Here is an 11,523-nt window from a genome sequence, read left to right on the forward strand (position 1 = left end):
GGAGGAAAGGTTTTGACTAACATGTACTTTAGCAACTACCAACCAATGAAGCGAATTGCAGTAAATTACTAACCAATTAAAATGAAAGACAATGCCTTTAGAAAACCATCTAAATGTGAGCTGTGAAGAATAAAGATGGGCTGTTGTGCATGAAGATAGCGACATGTAAGGACAGCATTACATGAACTACCCTTGGGTTTAACATCTTCAGTGAAAAGTTAAACTGGACCTGTCTATTAGGAAAGGATTATTGGTTCAAATTTTCTTGTCCTTGAAGAGAATTCAAAAGTCTTTATAGATATATTACTGCTTATGTAAATACAAACACCTTCATGTTAACATGTAGAGATACATTCTGATTAACATTATTGACAGACCAATGGAAGAGGAAAAATAATCAGATTTTATAGGCTGACTTCTTCCCTCTAATACCTGGCCTTTCTGGCTGAGATGCCAGACTCATGACCATACTGCTTAATTCTTTTTCAGTTAAAGATGATACAGAGTTGTGAGAAAAGCTGTGCCTCCAATGAGGCCTGGCCTTGTACACATCTAGTAAAAAAGATATTTCTGTGTTTGAAGTTTCTCAAAAGGCAGATCTTTGCCGTGGAAATGCAACTCTCAGTCAGTGACTGTGTTGGCAGAAGATGAAATAAAATGCAGCTTGTGCCTTTTCTGTGTTTATCTTTTTGTGCGCGGGTTTTAGAGTTTGTTTTGTGTTGCTGCCTTTGCCCTGCTCTTTTCCCCGCGGGTGTTTTGGGGGAGCAGAGGTGCAGCGGCCCCGGGGGCGCTGTGGCGGCCGAGCCAGGCGAGCCCAGAGCGGGCCGCATTCACGGCCGCAGGGCCCTGCTGGGATCCATGGATAATGAGAGGATTGGCCCGCGCAATGAAGGGATGACTATTGTGTGAATATTAAGAGAAGCTTTATTGATGTGTAGTTATGTCATTGCACTTTAAATGTCCTCTCTTCTCCCCATAGTTTCCCTTTATTGTAGGGCTTTCCCTCTGCCCTGTGGGCGGCACAGGCCCCTGCTCTGGCGCAGAGCTGCTTGATTACTTCTGTCTGATAGGAGGCAGGAGCCTTACCTACTGTGTTTGTGCGCCTTGAAAACGTGTTGCTATAGGGTTTTTTTAAGTTTATTTCGTTTTCTGACTAAATTCTGATTGTTTTATATAGTTTTACAGTTACTGGAGAGATTGAAAAGCGGTAAATGCAACGCCTTATTACCTATCAAATTTTAACATGGTCTGATATTTTTAACAAGAATGCTAACAAATTTGCCATATAAAATGATGCCAGATACAGTCACAAAAAGCTGTTGGGTTGTTCAGCAATATGCTAAATTGCACGTTATTATATTTATTTTTCAGTAACCCTGCACTTTAAAAAGTCGTACTGAATTTCTGTTTCCATGGAATTTGCAGTTCCCATGAGTTTTTCTCATAACTGATTTACTTAGAATTCCAATATGCTTTTTACAACTTTAATCCCTCCAGTACACCATCATGCTGTTATTTCATTTATGGCTTATTCACCTTTCAGTTGTCTAACAGATAATAACCAGTGAAAACCTTCATGAGATAATACCCTCACAAGAGTGAGCTGTTTCAACATCAGAACATAGGAGCCTTTTTTAAAGGAATGAAAAGGGGGAGATGTCATAGACAGGTAGAATAATGATAAAAGAAAGGCCTTATGAAATCAGGCCTTGTTCTGCAATATTAACAGCTGGCCTGTCATCTCTTCTAAGTGCAGAGAAGCAGTTACAAGTTCCCATGTGAAGCTATTTTGAGAATGAGAGTTTGTTAACAATCTATTCTGAGGGTGAAAAACAAATGTACCTGCAACAACAAGGATTTGTCCCATGAGAATCAGTGCAGAGAACAAGTAAACAATACAATAGAGAGATTTGATGCACAAGTAAAATATATTTTATTAACCAATAGCATAATTAGAAAGAAATCTATTAAATAAAGTTGGACACGAGGTCTGAAACTGTAGAAACTGAGTTGAGTGATTAAAGAATAATCTTTCCCTGCCTGAAAAAACTGAGTCCCAAGAAGGGGTAACCTCCCCATCTGCACAGATGATACCCAGTCATTGTGGAACATCATCATCTGACTGTCCCCTCTGTAACTTTGCTTTGCATCTCCAGCTGAGATGACTAAAGATTGCTTTGGTCTCTACATTTTTGTTCAGGTTTCTTCTTCACCTTCTCCTGAGGCTTATTGGTCTTCTGACCTTGGTTTCCAGCTGCATGCTGGAACTTGTTTCCCTTCTGGATCACAGGTATCTGCACAGTACCCTGAACTCTGTTCCAGTAGGAGAAATTCTGCTGCAATGACTCATAGATCTGAAACCTCTGGATCAAGTTCTCCATCTCAGCTGCGTCCTCTGGGATTTCAGTTTCTCCCTTCTTTGGGGCTTTGGTTCTCCCCTTCTCTTGGGCTTTGGTTCTCCCCTTCTCTTGGGCTTTGGTTCCCCCCTTCTCTGGGGCTTTGGTTTCATCCTTCTTTGAGGTTTTGGGTTCCCCCTTCTCTGGGGCTTTTGCTTCCCCCTTCTTTGGAGCTTTGGTTTCCTTCTCTGGGATTTTGGTTGCCTTTCTCTCTGGGGATTTAGTTTCCTTTTCTGGAGGTTTGTTTTTCTTCTCTGGGGGTTCGGTTGCCTTCTTTAGGATTTTCGTCTCCTTCTTCTCTGGGGGTTTGGTTTCCTTCTTTTCTGGAGGTTTGTTTTTCTTCTCTGGGATCATGGTTTCCTTCCTCTCTGGAGCCTTGGTTTCCTTCCCCTCTGGAGCCTTGGTTTCCTTCTTCTCTGGGGGTTTGGTTTTCCCCTTCTCTGCTTTTGGAGGTTGCTTCCCCACAGAGACACCCTTCTTGTCCTTCTTCCGCTTCTCTTCCTCCTTCCGCCTTTCTTCCTCCTTCCGCCTCTCTTCCTCCTCTAAGGCTTTTGCCTCTTCCTCACGCTTTTGAGCCAGCTGCTTCAGCTCCCTTCAGCAAACAAAACAGAAAAAATCGCTGAGAGTCCCCACCAGAAACTTGGGCTCAGCAGTCCTGGCCGGCCCTGCACTTCATTCCTTGACCCTGAGGCCAGGCAGAACCACGAGACCATTTCCGTGAATTTTTCTCAACCCACAGAGGTTGGGAACATCCCAAGTGATGCCATTGGTGCAAGGGGACCTCCAGGACCAGCCAAACCTGAACGTTGCCATCATAAGGTCTTGGCTGTGCAAGCTCCCTCTGAAGGCACAGCCAGACACCTCCAGCCCACTGCCAAAGGCTGATCCAGCAGCTCTCTGTGCTGATGCCTGAAAATGCTCTTTGTCTCTTGATTTCCCAGTTTAAAGCAGATCACAGATTGCTGACATCTGCTTATCTCTCCTACAATTCTCACTCAGCTCATTCAGCACCCCTCAGGGCACAGCCTGCTCCTTAATGAGAATAATCCTATCAGTCAGAAAGCAAAGGCTGCAGGAACTCCTCTCCTGCAAGACAGGCTCTTGTCAGCCAGATTTCCTGCAGGAACCCAGCTGTGAGCAAGCAAACCGGTGCTCTCTGCCATGAAAGCCATCTGAAACAGCCTCATCTGTCTCCTCCCCATGAAACCAACTTCAGCCTGGGCTGAAGGAAGTGCTGATACACAGACTTGCTTTAACCAGCCTCCACTCTCAGCTCCACACTTTGCCTGTGTGTCCTGAGCTGGGCTGCCTTGCTGGAGCTGAGCTTCTCCTGGGCTGGCCTACTGCTGCAGCTGAAGGGGAGCCTAAAGGACGTGAGCTTCTGTGGGTGGTGTCCCACCATAAGGAGAAGCCTGGCAGATCAGCATTGCAAGGACTTGCAATGCTGTGGCAGGAGCAGGACCCAAACCAAGCTTTGCTCTGTGCCCCACACCTGCCCATACCACAATCCCACTGTTTTGGTGAAGGGAGATGATCAAGAAGGTGCAACTCAACCCCATGGACCTAAAGACACCTCTAGAGGCAGTGCCAAGGCAAGCCCAGAGCCCAGCTCCCTGCAGGCAGCAGCTAAGCCAGGAGGGCTCAGCACTCCAATAGAGAAGAAGATCTTCTGTCTCAACAGAAGAAGGTCCTTCCTCTCTTGGCAGCCAGGGAGCTCAGAATGGCCATCCCTGTGCTGCTTCTGGCCTTTGCTATCCAGCACCTCTGAGCTCAGAGTCCTTGGAGCAGGGAAGCCCTCCAGGGACAATAACCCATGGAACAGCAGTAACCCATGGAAGCCTTACTCACTTTTTCCTCCGTATGAGCTTCCTTTCCAGTGCTATTTTATCCACTTCTGCTTTCCTCTGCAGAGCTTTCTCTCGCTGCAGTTCTTTAGCACAAAGAGGAGAAACCATGAGTGACTGCAAGCTGACCTGGGTGCTCTGGGTCAGCTGCAAGGATTCACAGCTTTTCCTGACCCAGCCTATCATCCCAGGAGATATTGGGGAGCTTGTATCCCCCCCCAGAATTCAGACAATCCCCCAAGCTATGGCCGGGCAGTAAAGTCCCCATGCCCTCGGATCCCAGGAAAGGAGACTCGGTGAAAGCAAGATGAGATTGTTCTTTTGTTGCTAGGAAGGTGCAAATATAAAAGAGCCAGTGATATTAGACCTGGTCCTACTGGCTGAGGAACTCATCCAGCCCTAGTCTTTGTGGCTAAGGGACACAAGGAAATATCCTGATGATTTCCCCAGTCTATGGCAGGCAGATAGGAGCTTGCTTTGGCTACACTCAGGGTTGGTAGAGGATGCCACAGCCCTTCAGCCAAGAGCTCCTCCACCAAGCTGGGGAACAGGCAGCTGCTAAAAGAATGGGCTTTCCCTGGAGAGCAAGGTGACAGAGAGAGTTCAGGGTGTATGGGCTGGACCACAGGCAAAACAGACACCACCAAACCCTCACTGTTTTTCTGACCTGCTGCTGCCTTGCCCATGGCCTTGGCCTTGGACTCAGACTCAGCCCTGGCCTTGGCTTCTGCCATGGGCTTGAGCTCTGCCTGTTGAGCCTTTGGCCTCCTGTGTGCTTCGTGGTCCTGCAGCACCTCTGGAGGCAGTGTCTCACCCATGGCACGTGGAGGCATAACAAAGCTCTTTTGGTACTCAGACCCCACTGCCATCCGCAGGATCTGTATGTGGAGGGAAGAGAAACCATACGCAAGATTCCTTTTCTTGCCTTTCATCACACAGACTCAATCAACCCATTTTCTGTCTCCTCCCTTCCTCCCAATAACACCAACTATTTAGTTTAGGTCCTCCCACAGCATGTCAGCAGAGCTGGCTTTGCCCTGGGGATTGCCTCCATCTCCCTGGCACAAGCCTGGGAATGCTGGAGTGCTGTGAAGCTTCGGCAGCGTGTACATGGGGACTAGACCTGCCTTCTCACCTTCTCCTCCTCAAGGTACTGCTCATCAAAATCCAGTGAGTGAGACTCACAGGGCACCTGCACAGCACCAGGCAGCTCTGGCAGCACACAGAGCTGTGGTAACAACCATGTGAGGGCCAGCAATAAATGAACCAGGGCACACAGGCCCTCTGCCCTCTGAGGGGTCACCCACAGCCAGGAGAAACAGAGACAGCACTGAGGCATTCCAGGAGAAAAGGCACCTGCATGCAAGTATTGGCAAGCAACATAGATGCAACAAGGGAGTCACCCAGGGCAACACAGACAGGGCCAGCAGCTGGAAATATCTGTGGGCTTTTGACTGGAAAAGAGTGAAGTGGGGATTATTCTGGGACAGTCTCTCCAACAGTAGTGACTGGAAGCCCAACTTCTTCCCTTGATTATTGTGTGGATTAAGCAAGAGCTTTAGACAAGAGCATCTCCTTGGAGGTCAGGCTTTAGGTGTGGATCAGCAGAGAGATGTCTCAGGGACACACCCCTCAGAGCACCCCCACTGGGAGCCTGCCTGCCCCAGAGGCAGTGTTAGGTACCCTGAAAAAGAGGCATTCCCAGCATTGTGGAGAGGGTTGGAGATGGCCATTTTAGAGCAGCTTGGATGCCAGATGTGTCCCTCAAAGGTTGGGCTTCCAAGCCCCAGAGCCAACAAAGGGGCTGGGAAGGGAGCCCTGGAGCGAGGTGGGCAGGAACCTGCTGGCCGTGGTGCCAAGGCAAGGAGCTGTGCCAGGGATGTGTGTGGTACCTGTAAGCCACAGTTGATCTCCTGGGGCCTCACGGAGTAGCGGACACGTGAGATCTCCCCGGTCACCAGCACCTCGTAGGTGGGGCCTCCCTCCACGTGGCACAGCGCCGTGACATCGGAGATGGTGTTGAGGTGGCCAGAGTAGGTGAAGGAGACCTGCTGGCTCTCACCTGGCTGCAGCACACCTGACATTGGCAGGATACTGAAAGCCTGGATGGAAGACAGGAGAGATTGAGCTGTTGAGCATGGCAATGGATGCAGAAGAGCATCTTGGAGCAAAGTGCAGCTGTACCTGGAGGGGCCTATTCCCCAAACACTGCCAGAATCACCCTCATCTCATCCTGCATCCATGCCACTGACCAGTGCAGGGACCATGGGGAAAATCTTCTCCCACACTCACAGATCAATGCATTAATTAGTACATTACGTGAAAGTGAACTGGGATGTCTCCTGGCAGTAGAAATTCTCTCTGATGCACAACTTGCCTTGAAAAAGCATTTCTTCCTGCTTTTAGAAAAGGAGGAGGCTCAGAGTGAGAGCTCTCGGAGCTGAGCGAAGGACTCCAGCCCAGCTCATCTGACTCCTGAGGCTCTTCCCCTCTCTCTGATTTAAATGCTGCTTTCTCAAGGTGCTACAGCAAAAGCTCCTGCAAAAGTTTCCTATGGACCACCTGAGGAGTTCCAGGGGGAGCAGTGCCCTCCATAGGTGCTGCAAAGTGTCCTTGGGCAGCCCTACAACGTGTCCTGCATGGCCTCTCCAACTACCAGTTCCTTCAGCAGCACTTTGTGATGGGCCTGCAGGGATGGGAGGCCCCTCTGTGGCCAATGCTGAGGCCCACCAGTGGCACTGGCAGCTCCAGCCCTGCTGGCCACACTGACAATGTGCAAGTGAGACAGATTCCCTCCTACCTTCTCTGCTTCGAGGGAAGGCTGCGGTTCGTCCACGGAGCTGCTGATTCCCTCAAACCCTACTTGGAGGCGGGGGAATTCAGGAAGTTGATCTGATTGCACCTGAAAAAGAAGCCATTTTCTATGCTGGGAGGAAGAGACAGCCACTTTGCAAAGTCTCCGTTTGTAAGACAGCTCCAGGGCCAGCAGTGCAATAGCAGCTCTGGGTGAAAGCAGAGCCCTGCAAACAGGGAGTCTGGCTGCCTTGGGAAGAGGCTCCATGGAGATCAGGACTCATCCCAGCTTGCTCTGGGAAGGAAGCTGGAGGCCTTACCATGATGATGCAGATAAAAGCCTCATCTTTCATTGTGAAGGCAAAAAATCCCACACTCAACACAGGTCTGTAGGACCTGAGTGAGCTTCTCCAAGGAAAACTCTCCTATTTCTCCCTCCCACACAGCCCATGTCCAGCCACTGGCCCTGCTGCCCAGCCCACTGTCAGGGCACAGGACAGCAGGGCAGCAAAAAGGGAGCTCAGCACGAGCATGACTTGGTGGTGGCAGGCTGGGGAGGCAACACAAGCAGCAGATGTACAAGAAAATCTACCTTGTCTCTTAAAGACTGGGTAAAATCATCCACTTCTTTCAGCATTCTGGCTGCCTGCTCCTGTCTCATCTTGAAGTGTCTCCATCGAGATGCTGGGGACTCCAAACTGGTATTCTTCCCTTTTGGTGGTTGGGGTTTGAATTTAGGTGGGCAAAGCTCATCTCTGGAAAATAAGAGAACTATTGTGAAAAATGCCAATCACTTGTTTTCAAAATTTTAAAAGTTTAATAGTAATCAAATGGTTATAAAAATAGTAATACAATTAGAGTAAAAATAATTTGGACAATTTGAATTAGGACAACAAATGGGACAACAAATACAAAGAGTTACGGACGTCCGGGTACCTTTTGCTGGGCAGCACGAGCCCGAAAAAGGACCCCCACTAACAAAGGATTAACCCTTAAGAACAATAGCCCGTTGCATATTCATACACTTCATACAGGATGCATCAATTCCATTCAAACACAGGATTCTGTCTGGTCTTCATCTACTTCTTCCTTCTAATCCTAACAGTGCCTTCGAGGCGGGAAGAAGTTCATTTCTTCTGATAAGAGAGCAATAAATTCTTTTCTCTGAAAGATTTAGCTGTCCTGTGGCTGCTATCTGGTTCGAGTGCCTCATTCCTTTCTAAAAAAAAACCCCACTGACATAGTTCTTCTTGTAACTACAAAAGTTACCTTTTAATTACAAGACTACAAGGACTAGGAGCCCTTCATCAAGGTGGACATGGTCTCAGGCCACAGAGGTCTGAGAAAGCAGCTTTCACCCCAGCTTTCCTTCCCAGGGGAAACCACTGTGGGGGCTGTGCAGCACCAAAGTGGTGGAAAACCTATTCCCTGAGCATCCAGCCTGAGCACAGCTGCTCAGTGCCATTTGTCAGATGCCAGGCAAACAGCTTTGCTCTTGGCCAAGTACAAACAGGACACAGCAAGAAGAGCTTCAAGGGGAGGGCAAAGGTGCACATACCTAAACCTGGTCACCTCGCTGTCGGAACGGAATGACCAGCGGTACTGGACGGGCAGTGGGCTGCAGTTGGTCATCTCCAGGGAACGCACTTTTTTAGTGCCAGCCATGATGCAGCCAAACTCCACGGAGCTGGGCTGCATTTGGAGATTTGGGAAGTGAACTTCTCCCTGAAGGGTGATATGCTCCACAAAAGGATGGCCCCTGACCATGTCTATCTTCAGAACCTTCTCTTTTTTCCAGCTCTTAAAATCCAGCTCATAAGCTGGGTCAAACACGATGTAGAGATGACAGGTCTCCCCTACATCCACTCTCACAGGCTGCAAGGAGATGAACAGTAATTAATCACCTGTGGGATGATGTCCCAAGGTCTGACAGCATGAAACAGTAAATGCTCCAAGTGACCCCAGCACGGGCTTCTCAGTTCATGGTTCATCTCTCTCCAGCAGGGCTCTGGCTGCAGGCACCACAGTCCAGTCCAGGATCCCTCAGGCTCCCGTTTCTGTGCTCAGCCCCAGTACAAGGGGGTGGCTGCTGGAGAGCTGGCATGGCTTTCCAGGAGACACCTTCCCTGCATGGCTTGCCCAGACCCAGCTGCCTGCTCCCCTCTCCCTGTGCCTTAAAGCCAGGATGGATCTTCTCAATTCAGATAAGATTTTGATTCCTTCAGCAGCTTTGCTGATGCAGCTCAGGCCAGCCCACTGCTGATGCTACAGAATAAACTTCTTGACTCAAGGAGCTCCCAACAGAAAGGCACCACCACATCCCTCCTCTTCAGACCCCACTGGAGGAGGCCAGGGCTGCTCACCTGGCCACCTGGGAGGGGCTGCTGCTCCTTATCACAGACCAGGAATGGCTGCTCCAAGTGCAGCATGAGGTCCAGTGGCAGCAGGCAGGTGTTTTTTAAAGACAAAGGCTGGTACTGCAGTGTCAGGACATCGCTGGGTTTCTATGGAAACAGGAGACAAGGAAAAACAGCCTCAACTAGAAACAGACCTCCTTCTGCTTCTGCTGCAGCTCACATTTTTCAGCCTCACGAGTGCATACATTTCTATTTACTCTTTCTATTTGTTTCTACCCTTCCAGGAGGTTTTTCTTGACAGCAGATGCTTTTCATGTTTAGAAACCACAGCATCCTCTGGAGGACAGGGAAAACTCCCAAGTACAGATGAGGGAATAGGCCCCTGAGAGGAGGTGGCTGCTTGACCCAAGATCTAAAGCAGAAAGTGAATCCAGGCCATTTGTCTCCAGTTTTGTCTCTCTATTGGGCAGAACAGCACTAGGGGATCTTCACTCACATACAGTCATTTCTCACAACCTTCCTGGCTCTAGCAGCCTCAAAAAGCACTTTGTCTGCACCACGGGTCCTGCAGCCCCTGCTACAGGGACAAGGTGTCTGTGGTCTCAAAGCTCTGATCAGCCTGGGCTCTTCCTTCCTGTCTGAGCATTGTGCTGGGCTTCCTGCATGGTTTAGAGAAACCAGAGACTTTGGGAAACGACTTCTGCATGTACTGATACCAAACAGGTGCTGTGCCATAGTATGCAATAAATCAGTTTGGGTGTGTGGCATCGAGCAGAACCCAGGCAGAATCAGGGAGAGCTGAAAAGCTTCTCAATTACATCTGAACTGCCTGTTCCAGAAATTCTGTACTTCACTGGAAGCCTGGGAACCAGAGGAGAGGCCTGAAACTACAGAAACCAAATCATTAACCATCTTCTCTTTTTCAGACAACTTGCAGGAGGCAGAAAGATGATGCTGGAGTTGGGATCCAGAGACTAAAGGGCACCTGCTCTGCCTCAGTGTTATCATCACTGCAGTTGCAGGATGCCTGGGGGTCCTTTGAAGCAGAGGAGGCTTAGGGAAATGCACAGAGCTGATCCATATAGCTGTACCATCAAGCATCCATGCCAACAGCAGAGAAGCCAAAGAGACACAGGAGATGTTGGGTTTTTCCTTGTCAGCCTGAGGAATTCACAGGAATCTCCAGTTTTCCCAGCTTCCCTGCAGCATCAGTGTACAGACATCACCGTGCCTTGGAGGGTCCTCAAAAGCCTCCCTTTACCGTGAGCACAGAAACTGGCATTTCTCTGGGGTGGCCACCATCTCCTTGGCACTGCAGCTGGAACTGCACTTTTGCTTTGGGGAAGTCAAATACCAGTCTCATCTCTAAAAGCATCTTCACTCATTTACAAAGTGCCTCAGGAAGGGTAAAGAGGGGCTTTAACACAAGCACACACCCCCCTCAGCCATGCTGTTAAAATGCCAGCATGCAATCCAGACTTACCTTCTCCACATAGAAAGAGAATTGTCTGGCTGATACTTCTATAGAGGGGTGAATGAACTGACAGGTAATGATTGTTTCTATTATCCTCTCCATCTTGGGGGATGTCCCAATGATGGCTTCACAGAACACATAATCCTGCACCTCCTGCAAGCAAGAGTCACTTGTCACCAGTGCGTAGTGGCAGGGCACCCTGCAAATGCCCTGCATTGGCTCTGCACCCACCACGGGCCCTATTCCTGCCACAGTTACAGTCCCTGCCCCCTTTTCTTCCTGTGCTCAATTGTCTGTAACACTGCACCCCAAAAGCACAAAAGGCACTTGTGAGAAACCCCCTCCCTTGACATGGCTTTTGTTTTACTCCGTGCTCACCCCAGATAAACCACTCGGCACGTGTTTAGTTCACTTTCTTTCTGGACTCCTAGTCTAAGTGTAACTTATTTCTCTGCCCTTCTTTGCTGACTCAGCATGCAACACTGCTTGCCCCAAAAGAGCAATATTTCCATCCACCCCTGCTTTGGGATCAGCACTGGGTTTTGCTAGCTGTGGAATCACAATAAAGTCTCAGCTGCTCTGATGGTGGCCAGCAAGGAAAGCAACTGGTGCTGCCACAGAAACGAGTAGCCTTAAATCAGTTTTGTGAAGGCCCCTGC

At 49.1% G+C, this 11,523-nt stretch overlaps 1 protein-coding gene across 1 annotated transcript; it reads right to left on the minus strand.

Annotated features, from left to right (window-relative positions):
- Positions 1-2,087: 2,087 nt before the first annotated feature.
- Positions 2,088-11,014, minus strand: LOC139604443 (neurofilament medium polypeptide-like). Its single transcript, XM_071455597.1, has 9 exons — positions 10,874-11,014; positions 9,397-9,537; positions 8,592-8,908; positions 7,626-7,788; positions 7,041-7,142; positions 6,133-6,342; positions 4,908-5,118; positions 4,245-4,326; positions 2,088-2,988 (listed from the first exon to the last, which is right to left on the minus strand). The coding sequence occupies exons 1-9, from the start codon at positions 10,964-10,966 to the stop codon at positions 2,166-2,168; spliced, it is 2,142 nt and encodes a 713-aa protein (XP_071311698.1). The 5' UTR covers positions 10,967-11,014; the 3' UTR covers positions 2,088-2,165.
- Positions 11,015-11,523: the final 509 nt, after the last annotated feature.

Source organism: Agelaius tricolor, unplaced genomic scaffold (assembly GCF_023055355.1).
Source record: "Agelaius tricolor isolate 1412-34295 unplaced genomic scaffold, bAgeTri1.0.p SCAF_51, whole genome shotgun sequence".
NCBI classification, from domain to species: domain Eukaryota; kingdom Metazoa; phylum Chordata; class Aves; order Passeriformes; family Icteridae; genus Agelaius; species Agelaius tricolor.